We start from the raw sequence: 25145 nt of genomic DNA, 5'->3' as shown, positions 1-25145 counted from the left end.
AGTAATCTTTTTGTCTCCATGATGCCCCCTAATGAATCCAATGTAGAGGAGGACAATGACTTTGAAGATGAATCAATTGAGTATGAAAGTGCTACCAATTTTGATGCAAACTATGACTTTTATGGCAAAACAATTGAGCAAATCACAATTGACCAAAAACCCTCCAAACACCCCATATTGCTATTGATGCTCGCCTTCTCTATGTTAAATCTGACTTCGAATGGTTGGAATACCTAAAAGCCATGGAATACGATCAGTTGGATTTTGTGGCTTACATGTAACCCATTGGGAAAACCAAGGGTGGTAGCCAACCAAGTCATTAGATGAGCATAAGTGAACATGGAGCAACTCGATAACCTCGTGTTGCTCCTTGCTTCCTTTTGTTCCTGCCATTCTTTTCCATGATTTTGACTAGCCAAATGATGGTCCTCCTAGCCCATCAGTAGGGGCAATACCAAAGGAAGGCTAGGGCTTAGCACACCTGAGTCAACCATCATTAAGTCAAAAGCCATTATTGCCGATCATGTACACACTTGAGACGACGGCACATAGTTGGAAGAAGCCTTCGAAGTGTGACCAATCAAAGAGATGCCCTAGCAAAGGTGTCGTATATCAATATCAAAAGAGGAGTGAATACGACTATAAATTAGTAAATTAAACAAGTTTTCTTCAAATTAAAACTTGGCCCAACATCATCCATGACAAGAGGTATAGATTAGATGTCACCATGTTGAGAGTTTATTGTCAAAAGGCATACAAAAGAAGGGACTCCAGCTCCAGATTAATAACATAGGAAGTGTTTCCCCCATCTTGGGCGTTGAGGGACTCATAAGCAAGCAATAGTGAAACCAAAGCATGGCCATTTATTTCAAAGAGCTCCCACTCAAGGCAATATACAAGATCTAAAACAAGAGATCATACGAAAACTTTACAAGCTACAAAGAAACAACATTCAAGGTTTACAAAGTTTTACATCATTGCAAAATAAGATTGATCTAACATGCCACTTAGAAAATTGTACTTTTTTTGGTCTACCAAAGCAAAGGCTAGGGGCAAACGCATTCATTCTTGGGGTTTTTCTAGAGTCCAAGGTACTTTTAAACTAAGTAGTTTCAAAAATCTCAATGGTTAAATACTACATCATTATTATAGTATAATGATGACCTTTCTAATGTCTCACATGCCCACTCACACACATTAATGCACATACAAGTGGCACACACACACATTAATGCAATACAATATTTGGCATTTTAGTAGAAACCCTCACAATATCCTATAGATGTAGCGCTTAAAATCCACCAAGTTGTCCTTGGGAATCTCTCTCTCTCTCTCTCTCTCTCTCTCTCTCTCTCTCTCTCTCTCTCTCTCTCTCTCTCTACATTTGTAGATGCACTATATACTATGATATCTGAGGCCGCTACCATTGCCTCTTATGAGGGCTTTGGACCATTGAGACGGGTGACGGACCATGAGGACCTGGGCCTTTTCTTATTGGAGCTTCAACGACACAGAGCAACATTGTTACAAGATCAGAGGCAACCCCAACCACATCCACCCCTCCAAAGAGCAGTTACTGACTTTTTCAAAATAACTAACCCCTCAACCACTGCCATCTTAGACAGTACATCTTCTACGGGCAGGCGCCATCAAGGAACATCATCAAGTGGCACCACATCAAACAAAGCTACAATGTTCTACAAAGCACGATGCCCTAGGGTACTTGCTCGATAACGTAGACATGCTCATATATGACACATTTGCATCATAATTGCTCATTACAAACAAAAATTACCGCGATGATTCAATTGGAGGTAGCTTGCAAAACCTTGGTGGATTCCAGACATTGAGAGGGAGATACTCTATACTATCTTCAGTTTTCAATTTTTCATATTTTTCATTTTCCATTTCAATTTATCATGTAGACCTAAACATAATTCTGTCTTCTTCTCTGATGACAAATGATACCAATTGTATTAGTTATAGTCTCATAGACCATTCTAGCCTTCTAGAGACTAATAGATCTCTCTCTCTCTCTCTCTCTCTCTCTCTCTAAGTGCGAGAGATGTAGAAGGAAACCAAAATAAGAAAGGAGGTAGATAAGCAAGTTCTAATAGACACTATATTTGTAGTAATTAATGAAGCTACATTGCAAGAGAAGATTGCATTCCATACACATTTAGGAGGCCTCCCTAATGAAGATTCATATAAACTATAGACCAAACTAGGGAACTCTAGAAGAAAAAGGGTTTAAATGGATGCTACTATAGAAAATCACCAAGCAAGGAAATAATCAACTTTGGAGTTTGAAAAGGGCAATCAAAATGTTTCAAGGGAACACAAAATGTGAATCATAGTGAGCTTCCACCAGCATAGCTCAAAGCACAATGAAGTGAAATAGCCAAGATAAAAGTAGCTAGAAAAGAGGGTAAATGGGCAAATTGTCAAAGTAGTAAAGACATCATAGAGTTCAAAAAGTAAAGTATGAGCACTAGTTTACTTTAGGGTCATGATGTATTTAGCAACGTTTATAACTTTACCGGGTTTTTTTCTAAACCAAGGGCACTCTAGTTGTCTTTTTTTTTGGATGCTAATGGCAACCCAAGTGGATTGTAACTGCAACTTTGATATGTCTTTTTGTCCTATAGTTTGGATATAATACTCTCTTGACAGCATATATCATATACATTATTAGTTACTGTTTGACACGAGGAAGAGTTGGGTTGCATTATCTTGGCTCAAAAAGAAATAAAATCATATTAGTGACTATCTCAGAGGCCAAAATGATCCATGAGACCGAAATGATTAGTACAACTAATCTATGGTATATCTGTATCTCCTCATAGATAAACAATTAAAGTCGAATAGAAACAGTAGAAAACGCCATCATTCTATAGAAGAGCCCTTGCTTCGTCCACGCTCCTTACAAGATCCAGCATAGGGTGTGTGGTAGAGGGATCTCACATTTATATGCATATGCAAGAATTCTGCGAATGCCGATAAGCATCTGGAAACGGGCAGGGTCTCTTAGTCCTACAGATCTCATGTGGCTTTGTAAAACTATGATATCACCTTGTTACTCATCAATCATGGATTCAACATGGTTTTGCCTCGTGCATATGAAAAGCTGAAAGTTCTCTGTTCTAATACTACTCATTCCCAACTGAGCATAGGTGCCGACACAACACTGATTTCCATCAACTCACTCTCCACTTGTGTAAGCACCGGCTAGAACAACATCATAACAATAGAAAAGAAAGATTTTTTAAAACCTCATAGGCATGATACTAGCATGAGTGCTTTGTTAACACCCGATAGAGAGAGAGAGAGCACTAGATGTTCTGCATATCAAGCACAATATCCACCATAATATAAGATGTCAATACTCCCCAAGATGCAAGCCGGTATTATAATTACACTCAGTCAATTGTGTTGCTATTTGGCAAATCCTTGAATGTTCCAATCATAGTTAGAAGAAAAAATGCCAGATGTGCAAGCATATAAAAGTGATCTTGCTCACCCAATGCTTGTTTGTATCAGGGTTTACCAACACCTACATTCGAAGGAAGGATCTATCTTTGGAGTCCCTATATAATCGCACATGCTGCAGGGTTGGAACATGCACCAATCTCAATAATGCAATAAAAAGTTGAGACAGAAAAGCACTGTATCTAATGCTCTTGTCTTCCAACTTATGAAAAACACTACCAATCAAGCTTCCTCAGGGCCCAAGCTGATCACAAGCTGGATTCCTCAGGTAGACTCATCTGTAATAGCTGAAGGCTGTCAAAGCAACACAAACATTAAGAACACTGCAGGGTTCCAAGGAAGTGCTTTGGACCAAGAAAATTGAGAAACCTCTACTTATGATTCCAGCTTGTAATCAAGCCTACCTGGCAGACATAACTGCCATGCCCACAAAGACTGCTGCAACAGCTTTCCGGTGCCCAGCATACTCGAATGCTAGTGGAAGCATTTCATGTAGGGTAATGAAAGCCATAACTCCTCCAACTGAAATCACAATATGTAAGCCAAGGGAGAGGCGGAAACACAGAGAACATATTTGACCTCCTGAAGACTTACCTGCACCAAGCAATCCTTCCAATGTTTCTGGTGAAAGACTGCTTGGGAAAAGAAATGCTGGAGTTTTACAAGAAAAAATCAGATGGGATGAAGCTGATTACCTTCATCTGAGAAATTTAACTGGAAATTTGACAGTGAAAAGTTTCATCTCACCTACAAGGACCACACCAAGTGGTTCCGCAAAGCCAGAAAGAGATGCATACTTGAAAGCCTGCCACTTACTGTTCAAAACAATCCACAGTAAACAGAAGACTGGTACACTATTTAACCAGATAAGCCAGAAACTTATCCTACCTCTCTGTTGCATAATAAACAGGCAGTGCTACAGCGATTCCCTGTATAAAAGAATGAAAGGACATGTCACCAATTGCTACTTTCTGGAATTAAACAACAGGCACTGAACTAGCACATTGTTAAACATCCACACCGGTTTTAAGGGCTCTTTTAATAAGAGCTTACTGAACCAAATTTGCAGCAGGATTTACCATAAATGTGAAACCCACTGATTATAGCAGTGTCTAATTTGTTTCAAGGGAGAGGAGAGCATATATTGTTAAAAAAGCATGTTTCTGCTAGAACGGTGTTACTTAGGAAACTTGAAAAGCAGTAGAGCTGATCTTAGGAATGAGAAAGAGCACGGAACCTCATTCTTATCAAAGAGAAACAAACATCTACAACGAAAAATATGGCACTCTGCAGCTTTAGGCCTAGGAAGATATCTGTAATGTTTTGACCCTACAAAAAAAAAATACACGACTATGGATGTGTTAATACTTAAAACGAAACAAAGCATATAAATTACATAAGCATTTTTTCATCAGAAAAAAAACGGCCGAATATAAGCTATATAATAGCTTAACGAACGTCAACAAAATCATCATCACGGAAGTCAGCATCCCCAGTATCGCGGACGACAGCATCCTCATCATTACGGACGTCAGCATCATCGCATTGCAAACTGGGAAGGATAATAACTCCCCCCCCCCCCAAAAAATAATAATAATAATAATACACGAAAAGTAAAATTAACGTGCTTTGATCAGTGACCACCCCCCCCCCCCCCCCCCCCCCCCCTTTTGCAAAACTATAAATTGAGGGCATAGGGATAACCAAGCCAAACAACAAGGGCAATCTTGGTGAGGATGAGATGCTAATCGAGAAGGACGAGACTCTATTCCACAATTCCAAGACGAGGAGACTCTACTCCGTCAACTCAAGAGAAGGAGACTACTCTCACGAGACAAGGAGGCACTATTCCATTCAACCCAAGGGATACGCTGAAGGTCTCTCATCCTGTTCTACTTTAATTCCAGAAGAGAAGTCACTGAAGTCCTATTCTATTCTATCAATCCGATAGAAGTCATACCTCTACTCTTGTCCCTACTCCACCTACTAGAGAGAGAGAGAGAGAGAGAGAGAGAGAGAGAGAGAGAGAGAGATCATACCTATTCTCTCGCTCTTACTCTATACTAGAGACATAGCTACTCTTGTTTCTCACCCTTACTTGCCAAGGTAAGAGAGAGAGAAGTATTGCTCTCCACGAAGCAAGAAGAACCGTCCGCGTGGCCTACAGCATCGAATCCCACAATAACCATCATCATCATCGAGAGTCTTACATATTTGCTAGCTGGTATTACTACCGTATTCTTCTTCTACAAATTGTATTTCTGTCATGGCCCCAAAGAGAAGAAATTCAAATGCGGAAATCGCGAGTGGCCTTGCTAACGTGAAGCAACGATTGGAGTTGCGAGCAAGAGAGTCACTAACGAAGTCACGAGCGTGGATAACAACCCTTTACTAATCGCGATACCACAGGTTTTCTAAAAATTTCTATCCAAATTCAATAGGAATAAGATAAGTCTCTTAAGAAATATTGCGATCTTAGAACATTCACTTGGTAAATTATTAGAACATCTTATAGTCTAGAAACTGTTAGGGAAACTATAAAAACCTAGAACTCGAGAAATCATGAGGAATTTTGAATTCAAGACGAATTTATTAAGAACGAAATCCTAAAGAAATTAGTCAAGGGTATAGTTTCAATCTTCTTCTTTTTTTGCAAATAAAGTGTGGCTTTTTTATATTACTTCAAAAAAAACCTGAATACAAGAAAGTGCTCATGCTCAACAGACTAGCTGGAGTTGATGCAAAGTCATAGATAAATCAAGTATACAAGCCTCTCAAGGCGGTCTAGGGGGGATGGGGGCAAGAAGCCATGAAGGGCGGATATATCGCCATCTGGGGCTGCCTGCCTATATCACGAAAAACAGGTCATGGCCGCCCCAAGTGCGCATGAAATGAAAACGGAGCTCTTGCCGAGCTCGAGAGTCGCCCTGCATCTAGTCCCATCGGCCACAAAGGGAGTGGATGATGGAGGTCCAGAGCTCTGCTAAAGTCGCTTGTACTGAAAGTCTCTCCCCGCCAAAAACCTCTTGACACCACATCTTCCAGATATGCCATCCAATAAGACTCCCTATGATCTCCCATACCTTAGAGCGGTATGCTATGGACTCCAGTACTTGGCGGATAGGTAGTCTCCAAACCGACCACTGCGCACGACCCTGCCTGAATAATGAATATCGTGTCCTCTATCCCAACCTCACACAGGAGGTGATGGCCCTAGTTGACTGCCTGTCAGCAGCAGCAGAAAGCTTCCCATGAGATATATCGAAGGCTGGATACGGCATGCTCCTCTCCACACGAGCTGCGCCGCCTCACACAACCAAATGCAGTACTTTGGAGACTCCAGAGGTTACTGTGTGTAACATTTACAACCTCCCTCCTACATCAGGGCTAACCAACTCCCCACCGCCAAGCCTCCATGTGCCACTACCAACTCCCCACCGCCAGGCCTCCATGTGCCACTAGCCATAAGAAATACAATACCCTCCTTGGCCTCCAACTATCCCATAGGTGGCGCCGGAAGGTCTGCCGGAAAGCCTCCGTGATGCTGTGCTCCATCCAGTACATGCTACGGGACAGTGCCCAGTCCACATCCTCCTGTATTAGTACATGTTTGCCAATCCTGGTTGTGTACTCTAGGAACATCAATGGCTTCTTGGCGACCGAAGTGGCTGGCCATAGCCACTCTCCTGGATCCCACTCCAACTCATCAAGTGGCCTACCCTCCCAAATCTAGAGGCGCCACTCCCCGATCTCCTCCCAGAAGACATAAGGGTCCAGCCGCCATGTCTTCCCCTGAAGGCCAACCATCTGAATCCTCCTCCATGAAAGGACAACTATCCCTCATCCTGTTGCCCTCTGTCAGGGGCCAGACGGCTCCCCCTCCTACACGGTGAAAAAAGTCCCATGTGGGGCACCTCCCACTCTACCTGCCACCTATAGGGGGATACCTGCTAGTGAAAACCTAGTAGGCCATACCTCCCTAGGCTCTATCGGCTCTCGTCTAGGGGGGGGCAAGCCACTTCTAAGGGATTGTTGCGCCTATCTCCCTTCTCATCAACTCAACTCCTCTCTGGCAACCTGATGCCGGCTACAACACCTCCTCGTCCACCATCCTGTACACCTCCCGCCTTGTCCTGATGGTACGAGCCGGGCCGGCCTCCCAACCCCAACCCACTAGATGTGGGAACACTCCTCAATCTGTACCCCATCCCGATCTCTGACCTGGGGTTTCCAAATCACCGACTAGCGGTCTATCTCCTCCTACCACCTTGGGGGACTTTAAATTAGGTAGGGCCTTACAGAGGTCCTACCACACACGAAGCAAATTGCGTACGAAGGGGGATCTGGGAAGGGAGATCTGGGCTATCGTGAAGATCCATCTAGAAGATAGCCTCCAATCACCGCCAAGCCTCGGTCTACACTCCTAGAGACCCTCCTCCAACAATAGGACCTTCCAAGTCTGCCCTCCTGGTGTGAGGCCGCGAACTACTAACTTGCCCAAGAGAGCCATACTTTGGGTCTATGATCCCAAGCCCTCCCTCTAACCAATGCCGAATGATGGTCGCCCATGCCACCTTGGCCCGAGAATCCCTAGAGCCGTCTAACATAGTGCCCTCTGAGAAGTCCCAGTCCACCCTATCATAGGCCTTCTTGAAATCCAATAGTAGTACAGCCAATCCCTAACCACTGTGTTGGGCTCACTCTGTCGCCTCAAAGAAGGTGAAGACATTGTCTAGGATGCTCCTATCCTGGAGAAAGTCTGTCTGTGTGTCATTAATGATGTCTGGAAGCAAAGGGAAAAGTCGCCTACCAATCAACTTTGTCAGTGTCTTATAGACTACTGACAACAAGGTGATCGGTCTCCACTGAGATAGCTCCAATAGGTCTCCCCCTTTGGGGAGGAGACTGATAAGGCATGCCTCCCTAGCATCCGTCCTAAAGTGAAAATCTCCTGGAAGGCTAGCAGTAAGGGGTCCTTCACCACCTCCCAGTAGGTAGTAAAGAAGGCCTTAGAGAGGCCATCCTCTCTGGGCATTTCTGCTTGTCTTGTGTATGGAAAGCCTTCTCTAGTTCCTTCTCTCTGAAGGGGGCTAGGAGGGAGAATCCCATCTCCTCTATGATGAGGGACGAGATGTGATCCGAGACTTACTGTCTATATCGTTGTCCTCTAGCTGAGGCTGTCTCCTACTAAAAAAGGTGTCTGTAGTAGTCAGTGGCAATCTCCATCACCTCGTCTGGGCTAGAACGAGTTCTCCCATACTGATCTCGAAGACTGCGTTATATGTTCTCTTGAGGTGCGGGACTGGTGTACCTAGAAAAACTCCCTGCACATCATGTCTCCCTTCCACGCCTAGAAGGCTGCTGAGGTGCGGAATGAGAACTCCAAGCGCCTGTCCTCTAGGCTGGCAATGGCTGTACATGCGTGCACCTCCTGTGTGTGGAGGATGGGATCCCCTAGTGCCTCCTGTAGTAATCTCTGCATGGCTGCTACATCCCGCCGGAGTGCTCTCTCCTCCCAGCTCTGCTGCTTGGCCTGTAAGGCTACATCCTGGTAGATACTGCTCGACACGGCTAGGACCTCTGCAACCTCCTCTACGATCCGGTCCCTCCTGCCCCACTCCCTAGTCCAAATCTACTCAGTCTATCTTTTCACCTCCTCCCTCCTATAGATCAAGTCGGAGATCTGACAAGATCGTGTGTCAAGGGCAGATGCAAGGGGATAAAGTGTCAAGAGACCGGATGGACAAAGTGGTGCCCGCCAACTGCCCTACCTGGCCTCCACGAGAGCATCCCCACTCTCCCACATAGTTGTTAGAGTCTCATTCCAACATTGTGAAGGTTGAGAGAGAAAAAAAGAGAACTACTACTATTGAAGACTGTCAAAGAGCTACCCCCAGCTAATCAAGAAGCCATTGGAGGCAGGTGGCAATCCCTGAAGGCTGTCTACGAGCAAATGACAATAAGTTTGGGGCCCATAAGAACAAGCAACTACATGTGGGGCTCTTGTTGATGATGCATTGTAGTCAATTAGCCATTCGCAACAAGGCAGCATTAAATTTCAGCCAACTTTGGCAATGAACCTCTGAATTTTCTCTCTCGAGCTTCCTCTATTCTCTCAACTAATTCAAAGCTTCCCTCAAGAGATCTCAGCCAAATTCAGTCCCATGCGGATGCAATCAAAGAATTTCTCCTACTAAATCCTAATTTACAGAGTAGAAATTAGGGTTTACCAACCATCTTGGAAAGAGTGCTCAGAAATTGGATCTAGTACTTAAAATTCAGCGACTAAAATTTGGGAATTTCAGAGAATTTGAGAAAAAGAGAGAATGAGAGCTTCTCACTACCGCCGCCACCGTTTGCAAAGAAGAGGAGGAAATGTACAGAGGGTGAAGAGGAGCTGCCGAATCTATCCTTGAGCCTTTGCGGTGAGCACATTGTTCTCTCTTGGTTTGTTTTTGTGTTTTCTTCCTTTTTTTTACTTGTTTTTGTTAAAAATGATGTGTACTCAGAGAGAAAGAGAGGAAATGAGAGAGGGAGAGGAAGAGAGAAAAAGGAAGAAGGAACGAGAGAGGGAAAAAACATTAAACATAATAAAGAAAGAGAGAAAGAGAGAGGGAGGGAGGGAGAGAGGAAAATGAATGGATAAAAAACAAAGAGAGGATAAGATCATGTTCTTTAATTTCTTCTTTTCTTATTTGTAGTAGTAGTAGTAGTAGTAGTAGTTCTTTAATTTCTTCTTTTCTTGTTTGTAGTGGTAGTAGTAGTAGTGGTGGTGGTAGTAGTAGTTCTTTAATTTATTCTTTTCTCGTTTATTGTAGTAGTAGTAGTAGCAGTAGTAGTAGTAGTAGTAGTAGTAGTAGTTTTCTTATTTATTGTAGTAGTAGTAGTAGTAGTAGTAGTAGTTTTCTTATTTATTGTAGTAGTAGTAGTAGTTCTTTAATTTATTCTTTTCTTGCTTGTTTGTTGTTGTTATTGTTGTTATAGTAGTAGTAGTACTAGTCGTAGTAAAGTAGTAGTCGTCGTCGTCGTCTTGTTGTTGTTGTTGTTGTTGTTGTAGTAGTAGTAGTAGTAGTAGTAGTAGTAGTAGTAGTAGTAGTAGTTTTTTCTTCTTTTCTTGTTTTTTGTTGTTGTAGTACCAGTAGTTGTTGTTGTTGTTGTTTTTTCTTCTTTTCTTGTTTATTGTTGTTGTTGTTGTTGTTGTTGTTGTTGTTGTTGTTGTTGTAGTAGTAGTAGTAGTAGTAGTAGTAGTAGTAGTAGTAGTAGTAGGGAGAGAGAGAGAGAGAGAGAGAGAGAGAGAGAGAGAGAGATATGTTTTGTTAAAGAAAATGAGAGAGGGAGAGCTAGAGAGAAAAGGAAAGAAGGAACGAGAGAGAGAGGGAATAAACATACAACATAATAAAGAAAGAGAGAAAGAGAGAGAGAGGGAGGGAGAGAAGAGAATGAATGGATAAAAAACAAAGAGAGGTAAGATCTTGTTCTCTAACATCTTCTTTTCTTGTTTGTAGTAATAGTAATAGTAGTAGCAGTAGTGGTGGTGGTGGTGATGAGGTCCGGTGCAATACCACGAGACGGGAAACACTCCGACATATGTCAATTTGTGGGTGGGTAGAGACTTTACATACGTTAATTTTGTTGAGTTACAAGAGAAGAAATCCCTTCTCAAACAATTTACGAAAGAAATAAAGAATGATAACAAAAACAAATTGTTTGTCGTAACGTAGACCAAATGGAAAACGATGAAGGTTTTCAAGGCCAACATGGTGCCCATTGTCCAAGATTCAGTGGTAATATTTACATTTTCAGTTTATGTGAATTCTATGCTTGCTGTAATTAGTGCTTAATCAGGTTATTTACCACCCTTTCGAAGAAGGAAGGCTGGTTTCAATAGACCTTTGTGATAGCCTCATCTAAAGGCAACTTACATAAATGGACCTAGCTCTCAACCTCTGAAGTCTCATGCCAAAAGCATTAAAAATACATGTCCTCATGATACCAAGAGTAGGCAACAAGGTGCAGAGGATCTTGGTTTGGCCTATCCTACCCCCCCTAAAAAAAAAATTGCGGATTTCAAGAGGCCAGCCATGCAACATTGAGTTTGCGGAAAAATTTGCCATTCAAGGAGCAAATTGAAGACTAATCCCCAACAAACTAAGGGGCAAATTGGTTGAAAGGCTTACTAGTTATTATGGACAACAAGATGTGTTGAAAATTGAAGAAAATGAGATCATATCTCAGTGTGTTTCAACTTTAGCAATGCAAGTCAAAGAAATGCCACAATTGGCCCCACTTTCAAGGCCAACATGGTGTCCATTGTCCAAGATTAAGTGGTAGCATTTTCATTTTCACTTTTTGTGACTTCTATGCTTGTTATAATTAGTGCATAATCAAGTTATTTACCACCCTTTCGAAGAAGGAAGACTAGTTTCAATAGATCTTGGTCGTAGTTGATCCCATCATGGTTTGGCCTACCGTGCCCCCGTCCCCCCCCCCCCCCCCCAATTTTCAAATAGACATTTCAATTTAATTTTGGACCTAAACAAATTCATGGTGAAGCTGAGCCCATCCAACACCTCTCCCCAATGTCACAATGCAAAAACCACTGTCTTCCTCTCTTTTCCAACCCAAGTCAGCCTTTTCATCCTTGGAATGTTGAAATGGGAAGTTTTGCCAAGTACAGCCTTCCTTATCCATTTTCCAGTAATTTTCAGCCCAATCAATTAATTTTCAGAATACTAATTCTGAAAACTAATTAATCTTTAAACTTTGTGCTTATAAAAATAACTATGCCAGCCAAAAATTAAAGTGGATAGGCCAATTTGTCACTGTTAACCCTCAAACGAACAAAGGCGGAAAATCCGGAAAAGCTAAAGCAGAAAACAAGGCCAAGGCAAAAGTGAAACGGAAGACGAAGGTGCGCCAAGAAAAATATGGAAACACAAGAAGCGCAGAAAAGTCCTAAATAAGGGAAAAATGCGCACAAGGAAAAGCACAAGTCAATACTTTGGTAAAAGGGCGCAAGCGCATCACGATTTAATTTAAGGAGCGCCAGGCTCTCAACCATGCAATTTGTAAATATAGACGGGCGGTGGAAAGGAAGCTAGGAAGATAGAAGAACAATAGGAAAAAGGGCCTAGGCCACGGTCGGCCATGTAAAAAAGGGGATAAGGGGATGACCGCCCAAAAGGGATTTAGGGTTTTGTATATAAAGTTGAAAAGTGAATGAGAAGCTTATTCTTGTGTGTGGCCAAAAGTGGGTCTCCTTTTCTTCTTCTTCTTGCTTGCTTGAGCTTGTGCTTGAGAAAGGGAGTGTGAGAGTGTGAGGGAGTGCGTGTGAGGGTAAGGGACCAAGGAGGAGAAGCTCTCCATCTTCTCCTCTCTTCTTCTCTTCTCTTCTCTTTTCGTCTTACTCGTGGCTATGGAGCTTGGAGCGTGGAGCTTGACGATGGAGCTTGCTTGAAGCTTGCACTTGGATCGTGGAGCTACCGGAGTGCGCGGGAGAGGAGGTAACTCGATCGGCATGAAGATAAGCTCACTACACCCGTAGATATGGATGGCACGTCGGCTATGTAAGAGGTAGCCATTAGTGCTCGGCTTGGAACTCTTGAAACAATAAGCGATCCGTGGGTCTTGGCGGTTGAGCGAAAGCTCCCACAGTCACCCAAGCTAACTTAATCTTTTTTTAGCCCTTCAACTAGCATTAATTAATCAGCTTATACCTAGTTCCTAATGTTACCACTAATATTAATGGTTAATAAATTGTCCTAGGCCAACAATTGTCACCAAGTACCATGCAATACCTAACTCAAACAACTTATTACAACTTTTGCGTTTGACACCCGCTGACTTCTTGGAGTCCTTAGACCCACATTGTGAATTAACTAACTTGCATACCACATGTGCACCTCACATTTGCACATTTGATTAATAACTTAATCAAATTCTAAGCAAAGTATCAAAATTTCATATCCTTGTGACAGAGCTATCAAGAAATGCAGCAAAATTAAGAACCCCAACATAGCCAACACACTATTTAGAGGCCAAGACAAAAGAATATTACAATTGGATACGCCTAGCTGATTATAAGATTCAAGGGAGATTTCATAGTCTCCTTTGAGATGGCTTTGGCTCACTCTCTCAAATAATGAAGTTCCCTCATAAGAGATGTTTTTTATGGAGGTTTTACTGAGCTGAGAGTGAACGCGACAAATAACACACACACACAGAGTAGAGAGTAGTAGAAAGGAGAGTGAGCACGACACACTTGATGTTCGATACAAAGACGAGTGTACCACTTTTTAGGTTTTGATAATATATATAAAGTAGAAGAAGTGTAAGGGTGCGTTCACACCCAAACACAGTAAAAGGCACGATGAGCCATTATTCCCAACCACCTCCCACCTAAAGGCAACGTGCCTAAAGGGAGAGAAAAGAATCAACTAAGTCTATGTATGTACAAAGCTGAAATACACACATACTATCCAATCCCCATCATTTGGCGGCAATGAGCAAACCACTCCGACTGGGAAACCCTTCATGAGAAGGTTTGCAGAATCATCATATGTATGTACCTTGACAAGCTCAATGCCCTTGCTGTCAAGTACATCCCTAATAAAGTGATACTTCACCTGTACGTGCTTTGTCTTTGCATGAAAGACAAGGTTCCATGCTAGCATGATAGCACTCTGAATGTCATAGTGGAGGATAGAAACCTTTGTAATACCAAGCTCTCTCACCAGGCGTAAGAGCCATAAAGCCTCTTTGCATACCACAATGGCAGCCATATATTCTACCTCTGTAGTAGACAATGCAACACACTTTTGCAGCCTAGATATCCAAGAGACTACTCCACTTGTGAATATGAACACAAATCCTAAAGTAGACTTCCTATAGTCAGGATGGCTAGCATAGTCTACATCCGTGAAATCGACAATAGATGACTTCTGCTTACCAAAACAAATACACAAATCCTTTGTGCCCTTAAGGTATCTCATGATACCCTTCGCTGCTTCCCAATGCTTTTTGCCAAGATATGCCATGTATCTGCTAACCACTCCCACTGCAAATGCAATGTCAAGACGTGTAGCAACCATAGCATACATCAAGCTACCAATAGCTGAAGCATAGGGTATCTTGGCCATTTCAGCCATTCCATCATCTAATGTAAGGTTGTCATCTACACACTCTTTCACATATGGAGGCAATGGTACACTAATGGCTTCTCCCCTCTCCATATTGAAACACTGCAGAACTTTCATGACACACTCCTACTGTGACAGATAAAGAAGACCCTTTGATCTGTCTCAGAGTATACGCATGCCAAGAATATGATTTGCCTTACCAAGATCTTTCATATTAAAGCTATTGTGTAAACTCTACTTCAAGGAGTCCAAGGCATAAACATCCTTACCTGCAATCAACATGTCATCCACATACAAAACCAAGAGAATACGGTTGCCATCCGTTGCCTTCTTGGTGTATAAGCACTGATCAAAAACATTATTTTGTATGCTCAAGCCCGTCATGTCGTGTTGCTGTCCCCCCGCTCCGACTACGCAAGCCCGTTCGACTGATCGCCGCCCCCCCCCCCCCCCCCGCGCCCTGGCTGATCAGCCCCGTCCGACTCGTCGCCCCCCGCACTGATCACGCCCCCTCGCCCTGACGATTTGCAATGGCTGCATCCTCGAATGTGAATAGCTTACACCTTGCATCCTGGAATGTGAATAGCCTCCACTACAGTGGGGCACGTGGTTCCAGGAAATTAATTGTTCGACAAGAGCTTTAGCCTGCCCTGGCCAGACGAATCGACATCTTACTTCTATAGGAGCACAAGCTCACCCTCACCCAGGCCCAACAGGTAGGGAAGGTACTCCCAGGCAGCTCGCACACTTACTAGGAGCACGCCATAGGTGCCCACGGTAGGAGTGGAGGCGTGTGCACCTCTATTGGTCCGAGTCTTACCGCTTATGTTCGAGACCACGGGACGATAGTGGCAGGGAGGGTGCTATGGATCAAATTGGATATTGGGGACTCATGCCTTGAAGTCCTTAATATCTATGCCCCTACAGAGGTTAGGGCACGCAGCAGGTTCTGGGTGGAGATCGCAGGACTCCTACAGGTGGACTCCTGGATTGTTGGAGGAGACTTCAACAACTTGGAGGTTTTGGAGGACCAACAGGGCAGAGGGAGAAACTACCAAGGCATGGCCGAGAAGGAGCAGGAGGCATGGGAGGTGTTTCTACTGGCAATAGAAGCACGCGATTCTTGGAGAGAACCTGCCTTCCACATGAGGGAGAGGTCAATGGACTTATCTTGGGGATATAAACGGCTAGGTGGAGCCCTGCTGGAACGGTTGGACAGGTTTTATGTGGGAGAGTGGGGATGCTCTCGGGGAGGCCAGATTGAACAGTTGGCAGGCACCACGTTGTCCGCATCATTGCGCGATTCTCCTAACACTAGATCCCCCAGTATCTGCCCTAGATTCACGATCTTGTCGGATCCCTAACTCGATCTACAGGAGGGAGGAGGTGACGAGACAGGTAGAGCAGATTTGGACCAGAGAGTGGGTCAGGAGGGGCGAGATCGCAGAGGACGTTGCAGAGGCCCTAGCTGGGTCGAGTAGAATCTGCCAAGAGGCAGCCATACAAGCCATGCAACAGAGCTGGGAGGAGGAGAGAGCACTCCAGCGGGACCTTGTAGCCACGCAGAGATTATTATAGGTGGCACCAGGGGATCCCACTCTCCACGCACAGGAGGTGCGTACGCAAGCAGCCATTGCTTGCCTAGAGGACAGGCACTCTGAATTCTCTTTCCGCACCTCTGCGCACTTGGGGCGGCCAGGTTCTGTTCTTCGTGATGCAGGCAGGCAGCCCCAGATGGCGATACACCCCCCCTCCATGGCTTCTTGTCCCTATCCCCCCTAGACCGCCTTGAGAGGCTTTGTATATATGATGTAGCTGTGACTTTCACCACCTCCAGCTTGGTCTGTTGAGCATGAGCACTTCTTTGTATTTCGGTTTTTTCTAAAGTAATACAATTAGCCACACCTTATTTGCAAAAAAAATAAGCAGTGATCAACTTAAGAACGATGAAATCCCTGAGATTACATGAATGTATCAAATTTGTGATACCATTCTCGTGGTGTTTGCTTCAGCCCATACAAACTCTTGTGGAGTTTACATACCATGTGCTCTTTTCCCTTTGCAACAAAACTGTCAAGTTATTGCATATAGATCTTCTCATGCAGATCACCATGTAAGAACGCGGTTTTTACATCCATCTATATAAGTTCAATGTCCTCAGATACAACCAAGCCCAAGATGGTTGGCAAAGTAGTCATTTTGACTACAAGAGAAAAGATTTCATCAAAATCAATTCCATGTTCTTGCTTGTACCCTTTAGCAACCAGGCATGCCTTGTACTTTAGCAAAGAACCAGAAGTGACTTTCATTTTGTAAACCCATTTGCAGGGTAGCACATTTTGTCCTTTTGGCAAATGCACCAAATCCCAAGTGTCATTCTTCATGAGAGATTCCATCTCCAACAGCATTGCTTTATGCCATTTCTTACTATCTTGTCTTTCCATTGCTTCCTGGAAGCATGACGGCTCACCACAATCTATTAACATGACATAATCAGCCACATAGTTTACACTAGGAACGTACCTATTTGCCTATCTTTGCACTCTGGTCAACCTATGGACCCAATGGTCAAGATTTTCTGGCTGTTCAGCCTGCAAATCTGCATTAACAGCTTGCTGTTCTGCAAGTTCAACATGTTGTACAACTAGTTCAGGTTGATCCAAAGGCACATGTTCTAACTGAATTTGTGGGGCATTATAAGCAAGATCCTACTTATCATTTTCAGCATCATTCCCTACATTTTCACGGACATTTACAACAAGTATTTACTGCTATCTAACAGGCATTTTTTGTTGTCCTATTGGAACATCGTCCTGGAATACAACCTTTCTAACCTCCTCTGTTCTTTCGGCCTGTTTGTGCATGCGATCTTCCCGGAAGATGACATCATTGCTGCATACTACTTTTCTTTTCTCGACATCCCATGATCGATACTCCATCTCACCTTCATCACCATATCCTAGGAAAATTCATTTATAGGACTTCGGGTAAAGTTTGTTGCATTCTTCTTTGTGAATGTGCACAAATGCCTTGTAGCCCAAAACTCTCAAGTGAGCATACGAAGATGGCTTGCCGACCACTCTTCTTGAGGGACTCCTCTCCCCCCCAAAAGACCTGTTTGGTGACCGATTAATCAAGTGTACGGTTGTCAAAACAGCCTCTCCTCAAAATCCATGGGGTAAAGCAGTATGTGATAGCATTGTACAAACCTTGTCTCGAATGGTCATGTTCATACACTCTGCAACATTTTGGGGGAAATTATGAGGGGCAGTAAGCTCCCTTTTAATCCCTTGCTATCACAAAAGTCCTAAAAAGCTTTGGACACATATTTCCCACCATTGTCAAAGCGAAGGCATTTCAATGTCTTGCTTGTCTAATTTTCAACAAGTACCAAGAATTTTTTAAATTTATCCAAGGCCTTATCTTTCCTACGGATTGGATAGACCTCGACTTTGTGTGTGGCATCATCAACAAAGGTAATGAAATACTTCTTCCCTCCTAAAGATAATCCTGGCATTTGACATACATCTGAATGTACCAACTCTAGGGGTAAAGACTTTAGAGAAAGAGATTTTTTGTGTGACGTTTGATCATGTTTACCATAAATACAATGATCACACTATTCAAAATCAGCATACCTCAAAGACGGTAAATAACCCAAACGAGAGAGCACTTTCATTCCAGATTGACTCATGTGTCCCAACCGGCTATGCCACAAAGAAACACGTGGTTGCTCAGTTATGGCAAGTATATGGTCACGCACACTAGATACATGCAAAGGATACAATGTATCACTTTTGGACCCCTTGGCAACAATGCGAGAACCCTTACTGATTTTCCATCTTCTATCCCCAAAGGTGGTCTGATAGCCTTCATCATCCAGTGGCCTTGTGCTTATCAAGCTCTTCTTGAGCTGAGGTACATGTCTCACATTATGCAAAACAAGCACAGAGCTATGCTGAAATTCCAGTTTGACACTACCAATGCCTGCAATTTCACATGTATAGTTATTCCCCAAGTGGATAACACCACGTACACCACCATTGTAGTCAAAGAACCACTCATGATGTGGTGTGACATGAAAGGACACACCTAAATCAAGTATCCAAGTGTGCATATCATCCTCAGAATCTACAATCAATACATGTGCACTCAAAGAAGACGCAAGAAGTACATCACTATCACTGTCATTATCATGAGTAACTACATTAACCTCTTCTATTTTAACATCGCTCTTCTTGGCAAGTTGGTTGTCCTTGTTTTCACCCTTGTTGGCTTCACTATTTTTGTTTTTGCCCTAATCTTTCTTCAATTGAAAGCAATCCCATTTGTAGTGCCCTTTTTTGCCACAATGATGGCACTCCACATTTTTTCCACGAGATTTGTTGTGTGCTCTGTTTTTAGAACTGCTCTTGTGCTAAAATCTGCCTCTAGTGTGTAATGCATTAGAAGACTTGTTTGCTGAGTTATTCTGCATATTGAGTTTTTCCATCAGCAAAGAACACTCCACATCAGAGTATAACAGTTGAGCATTCGAATTACTCAAAGCTGTCCTGAAAGTATCCCAAATTTCAAGCAAAGTGCATAGCAAGTAAGTAGCTTTGAACTCTTCATCAATATGGAAATCCAAAGCAATCCGTTCACTGAAAATTGAGTTAAACTCATTCAAATGTACAGACATGGCTGTACCTTCTTTCATGCAAAAGCCCATCAGTTTTTTTCAGCCAATAAACCTTGCTGGCTGCACTTTTCTGCGCATACAATTCTTCAAGCCTTTGCTACATTGCATATGCTGAATTCAGCTTCTCAATGTTAAAGAGGAAGTTGAGAGCTCAATGGTAGAGCGAGCAAGCTCATCCAAGTCATCCCACTCATCTTGTTCCATGTGTGTTGATTTGATTTCCTTTGTTTTGATGGGCTTTACATGTCTCTTCTACACCAAGACATTCTAGCATTGTTTTTGCTAAATTGCAAAATTATGTGCACCCTCAAGCTTCTTAATGTACAAAAGATTACTGATGTCATTGTTTCCAGCCATAATTTGCAATCCCAAATTGACTAATCAATCACCGAAGGCAAGCCCAAATGTGACACAAGTAACCACAGTACACCAAAGTACCAACCAGCAATGAAAATCCCGAGATTGCAGAAATTTCAGATATGCAAATAGATTTTCAGAATTTAAAGATATCTATTGCTGCACTCCTCAAGCAATTACTGACACATTAGAGACCAAGCCACCAGTTACATGTGAAATCCCCAAATTTTCACTATAATTTCTGCTCCAAAGGCATTCCCGTGCACAAATTTGACAATTTTGATCAAAAGCCCCAAAATTTTAGAGGGTAATCCATTCTGATTGCATCAACACATGTACCCAGGTGCATATACTATACAATTCTTGCACAAATTAATGAAATTCTGCAAAATCCCCAATTTTCTTGGATCAGGTGTGCACAAATTTTAGTAAAATTGAAAAAATTTCATTAAAATGTGAAAAGCCCCAAAATTTCCTAGGTAAATGTTCACCGATTTTGCAATTTCTGAGTCAGATTGTCCAATTCTACATTAAAGTCCCCAAATCCGAAAAAAGCCCCAATTTTTTAAGTCAGGCTTGCACACTCTGCATGTGTGCGTGAACACCCAGTTGTGGGAGGGGAACAAATTTTAAATATTTTTTTAAAAATGACAGCATTGATTGCTGAATCGTGACCCCTAGCCCGTTTGGTCAACAGGTCACCACCTGTCCCATCAGAGTGCTCGCTGAGCCCATCTTGTCCGCCGCCTAGTCCTAGTCTTGTGTAGCTTCCGCGTGACCTACGTCGACCTGTCGCCTATTGCCTGCAGTAGGCATTGACAAAGCTGCTACCTATTAGTCCCCTTCTCGCTACGCCTGTTGGTTCCCTAATCGCATGCACACAGCTGATCCGACGGCCTCTGTTAGGTAGTCAAATGTTGACTCTAACCTACACCTGCTGAACGCTGACTACTTGGGGTCGCCTGACTAGCCTGTCCAGCTTCGAGAAGTGTGCACTCCTTGAGCTCTGATACCAGTTTGATGGAGATTTTATTGAGCTGAAAGTGAACGCAACGGATAACACACACACACAAAGAGTAGAGAGCAATAGAGAGGAGAGTGAACATGACACACTTGATGTTTGGCACAAAGACTAGTGTACCACTTTTTAGGTTTTGATAATATATATAAAGTACAAGAAGTGTAAGGGTGCGTTCACACTCGAAGACAGTAAAAAGGCACGGCGAGCCTTTATTCCCAACAGTTTTGAGTTGTTTCTTTCAAAGCTACACGAAGTCCTTGTCAAGACGGCTATGACTCACCAAGAGTATCTACAAGTAAGCTACTACACACTTCTTTAAACCTCCAGCTGCATATGCCTCATCAAACACCCTCATCCTAATGTGAGAGCCTACCAAATGTTTTGCTTGGGTGAGCAAGCTTTGTTGAACTATCCTCCACTTGATCCACAATTTTTGAGGTCATTTGCACTTTGACATGAATTCTCAAACACCCATCACTCCTTGTGGGAATGTCTGGGTAGTATTTAAACAGCCGTACAAGGCAACTAACTAATCTTTAAATTTTCTAGTTTGAATCTTAAAATATAAAACTTTCTATTAATCTATTGATAGTCTACTCACATTTACTAAAAGAAAATTTTACTAACCTCGGGAATATTGTGAAGTGCTATTGCCAAGGCCAAGTTGATACCAACACGCAAACCCTGCAAATGGAAGACATTGCCTAGCCATAGCAAAAATAGAGAGAATCATGAAATACATAACAAGAGGAATGCACTACCTCTCTATCGCACCTTTAATGAGCCTAGGAAAACGGCCATCCCTTCAGGAAAGTTATGTAAACTAATACCTGAGATAATATGAGAAAAGATACTTTGAATTAGTTTTGTGACTATAAATACCAAAAGAAGCAACACTTGAAAAATGTCATGATTACAAAACTTCTCTGATATAATGTGTCAAAGCAAAATTTACTATTATCAACTTCAACGGTCCACATAATTTTCACAACAAAAACAGTGCTTCAATGTTAAACCAAGCATCATGCTTTATGTTCTTAAAAACTTGTGGAGCATTAAATGGAGCACTTAGGATTTGTGCAAAATAGAGTATCTATACTTTATAAATACCATTAAAATTTTATCCTCTCATTATAGCCATAGTAATAACTTAGGAAACAAGATGCTTTTTTTATCTTCTGAAAAGGAGAAAACTCTGTTTAAGACACATTCATAATAATCGTCACTTGGTACACACTGAATACAAAATCCTCACATATGAAAAAAGAAAAAACATGGGTCAACATCTCCCTAGATATCTACTCAAGGGAGAAGTCTAATATAAGATCATTAAAATGACCAATCCAACGGCCTATAATACAAGACCATATCATGTTTCTGTTATTAGATAAAACCACAAAACTAGGGAGTCAAAAGTGGACAACACCACCAAACTGCCAAGTCAAAAAACCTCACGCCTCCTACTCATGAGCTTTGAGTTGCCCTCCTATAACCTCTCTCGTTGGCCTCTAACCATACATAGCTTACGTTGAACTAAAAATGCATTAGCTTTATTTGAACAACTCTAAAACTCATACTAATTGATGAATTAAAACCTTTTATTAAAAAGAAACATAGTCTTAGAGAGTTTTTTTGTTCCATATGCAAACCCCAATTTGTGAGGCCCAAGACTTTCTATAAATAGAAGGCTCTCATTTTGGCAGCTTGTAGGTGCCAAAGCTTCGTTGTCCACACCTCGTACGCAAATAATATCTCAGCCAAAGCTGTCCATCATCATTGTCTACCATCTAGTGCCCGTCTCTTAGTAAGGCAACCCTCCTTGAGGGTCTGGCACACAGCAATGTAGGGTTGGATCAGTGGCACAAGCAAGTAATTGGAGGAGGGAGACACCAAAATGCCACTCCTTGATGTCTCTATCAAGCTGAGCAGCAGCTGTATGCAGCAAATGCAGCATCTAGATGACATGGACAAGCTGGGTGATGGCTGAGATCAGCAAAATACAACTCTCGAAGGTGTCGCCAGCTGTAGATGGCACCTAATCAAGCTGAAAAACAGATTTTGGGGCAGCATTCAGCAGTAAACACAGAAAACTGATGTAGATAGCATCTGCCTGGTTGACCAGCAATGTGGAGATGGCTAGAAACAGTTTGAAACTACAATGGAAGGCTACGTTTCAGGATCCATGAAGCGTACAACAAAACCTCCAGCTTGTACTCTCTGCCCTAGTCTTCAAGACATGGGAGTTTGGGGGTCAATATTCATTCACTACATAGTGTATTTGCTACATGAGCATTGTATTCTATTCAAATGGATTCATTTCATATTCATAGTCTCTAAGTTACCCTAATCCTAATTGTGTTCTATTATCACTTTGTGCTTTGTCGCACAATTGTATTTAAGTTTCTATATTAGGGCATTTCTTTACATGGTATCAAAGCTAGGTACTCTCTAAAGAAACCTAGACCTTAATCCGAAAGCTCTTCTTAGAAGCTAGGAACTACAATAGGACAAATGACTTCAAACACATCTATACTGACTCAATCCACAAAGGAGCCTGTGCCACAAATTGAGCTAGAGTGGAATCCACTGCCAACTCCGCAAGGTTCCGACATGGCCGGAGATCCTTCTGACTACATTGGAGACATCACAAATGAGGAGCTGCAGTTGATCTTGGCTCACAAAGCCAGGAAGTCCAAAGAGCTACATCGATAAGCCTTTAAACAAAACCTGCATAAAAGAGGTATACTTGATTCTTTCTAATCAAATGTAGTACACAAGTTTGATGATGTTATAGGGCTGTTGAGACATCCATTAGGGATGGGCCCCCTCTCTTGGAGAGAGATCTAGAGTATGTTCCTTATTCAAGGTCTCTTCTACTTCAGAGCAAGGTATACGAGTCTCTACTTTTGTTCCTTCGTCTATTTCTTTTTCTTTACTGCCTTTGCAGCATGTTGGTAAAGAACAAGTTGAAGCAAGAGTGGCATAAACTAATGATGGCAAATCTCCCATTGAAGATCCACTCATGTATGTTAATACAAGAAGGGTTGATTACAAGAAAAATTATGGTATCTCTTCTTCTTCCCTTGCTTCTTTTTATTATGCTTCTCAAAGTTAAAATGAGTTTGGTGTATCACCTTCAATGCATCTTGCATTTTCACTCTCATTTCAATTTCCATCACCTAATCAAAATCAATTAAATGCATCATCATTTCCACAATAATTTCAAAACCCACCTGTCCCACCCACTACTTCTATCGTATCGCCATTACCTTTTACATCATTCACTTTTGCATATCAGTCACCACATGGCATACCACACGTGGCAACGCCCGGGGTTGGTTTTTTTTTCCCTCAAACATAAGCAAAGCCTTTAGGACCTCTACACCTTCATTTCTGGGTGGTTTTCATGCACCTTCAAGGGAGGCTCAACCTCCATCCGATCCACCTTTGGCTTACACCCACCATGGGGTCCCTATCCTTGCTTATCAAGGTGTCCATCAGTTGGTACCAAATTTTGCCTCCATGGCTTTACCTAGTGGACCTACTGGTCACTCTATTGTGCCCCAATAGCTGACATTTGGATAAGGCTTAGATGCTCGAGTGCCTCCATCTCCATTGGCATCGTATAATTCATGTTCTAGTGCCTCCGCTATCCACACCATATGGATATTCACAGCCTATTTGTACCTACCCACCTCTATTCCTTCTTATCCCATCCCTCCTACCCACCTTATCTTCTTACCCATCTTATTTGACACCTCATGGTTCATCTTCCTCATCAACCAAGCACGATTTTATTGACAAGACTCGTTTCTGACTCTTCACCTCCTCTATCTGTGCCATCATCCAATCTCCTGTATGAGAGGTCTGAAGGAAGAAAAGTATAGTTTGGTCATCCGATGGCGCTAGTAAATGGACCTTGGCGCTCCTTGACTTGCGTACCACGAAGATCCCCACCTCAAGAGGTAGTGGGAACTCTCCGCGCTCCGCAACTCTCAGGTAGGACCACAGACCACTGCAAAAGAACTCCTATGGTATAGCAGAAGCGCCTATCTCAGGAAAGTGTGACAGGCGGCACGGACAGATGAGCTGGTGGTTGTGTGTGTGTGTGTGTGTGCGTGCGGGGGGGGGGGGGGGGGGAGCGTCCTATCACTTGACCAAAGATCATTGTTTTTTTCAGCTCCAGCTCTATGGCTCGAACAGCTAAGAGTTGTTCCTCAGAGCGGTCCATGTGCAAGGTGTTTGACTAGGGGGCACTCGCAGAATGCATAGATCATTGTTTCTTTCAGCTCCAACTCTATGGCTCAGACGGCTAAGAGTTATTCCTCAGAGAGAACGATGTGCGAGGTGTTTGACTGGGGGACATTCGCAAAATGCATCGGTATCTAACTAGATATTTCCATTGCATGTCCCTACAGAGAACCCACCAATCACACTGATGTCCTACTAGGGGAGGGAG

The 25145-nt window shown here is 42.7% G+C and overlaps 1 protein-coding gene across 3 annotated transcripts in view; it reads right to left on the bottom strand.

The window, feature by feature from the left end:
- Positions 1-3348: 3348 nt before the first annotated feature.
- The window catches only part of LOC148036906 (ZIP metal ion transporter family), a 95424-nt gene continuing 73627 nt past the window's right edge, over positions 3349-25145 (bottom strand). For 2 of the 3 annotated variants that reach the window (XM_087675827.1, XM_087675829.1), the window contains exons 6-12: positions 21461-21516; positions 21314-21370; positions 4378-4418; positions 4237-4304; positions 4084-4140; positions 3894-4011; positions 3349-3783 (exon numbers count right to left, since the gene is read on the bottom strand). In XM_087675827.1, coding sequence (XP_087531953.1) covers positions 3738-3783; positions 3894-4011; positions 4084-4140; positions 4237-4304; positions 4378-4418; positions 21314-21370; positions 21461-21516 — 443 coding nt within the window. In that variant the 3' untranslated portion in view covers positions 3349-3737. The remainder of the gene's footprint in view (positions 3784-3893; positions 4012-4083; positions 4141-4236; positions 4305-4377; positions 4419-21313; positions 21371-21460; positions 21517-25145) is intronic. The other variant, XM_087675828.1, reaches the window with a different exon arrangement.

Source organism: Lygodium microphyllum, chromosome 4, assembly GCF_053477565.2.
Source record: "Lygodium microphyllum isolate KBCC chromosome 4, Lygodium_microphyllum_v1.1.10, whole genome shotgun sequence".
NCBI classification, from domain to species: domain Eukaryota; kingdom Viridiplantae; phylum Streptophyta; class Polypodiopsida; order Schizaeales; family Lygodiaceae; genus Lygodium; species Lygodium microphyllum.
This window is presented reverse-complemented; position numbering and strand designations above follow the sequence as displayed.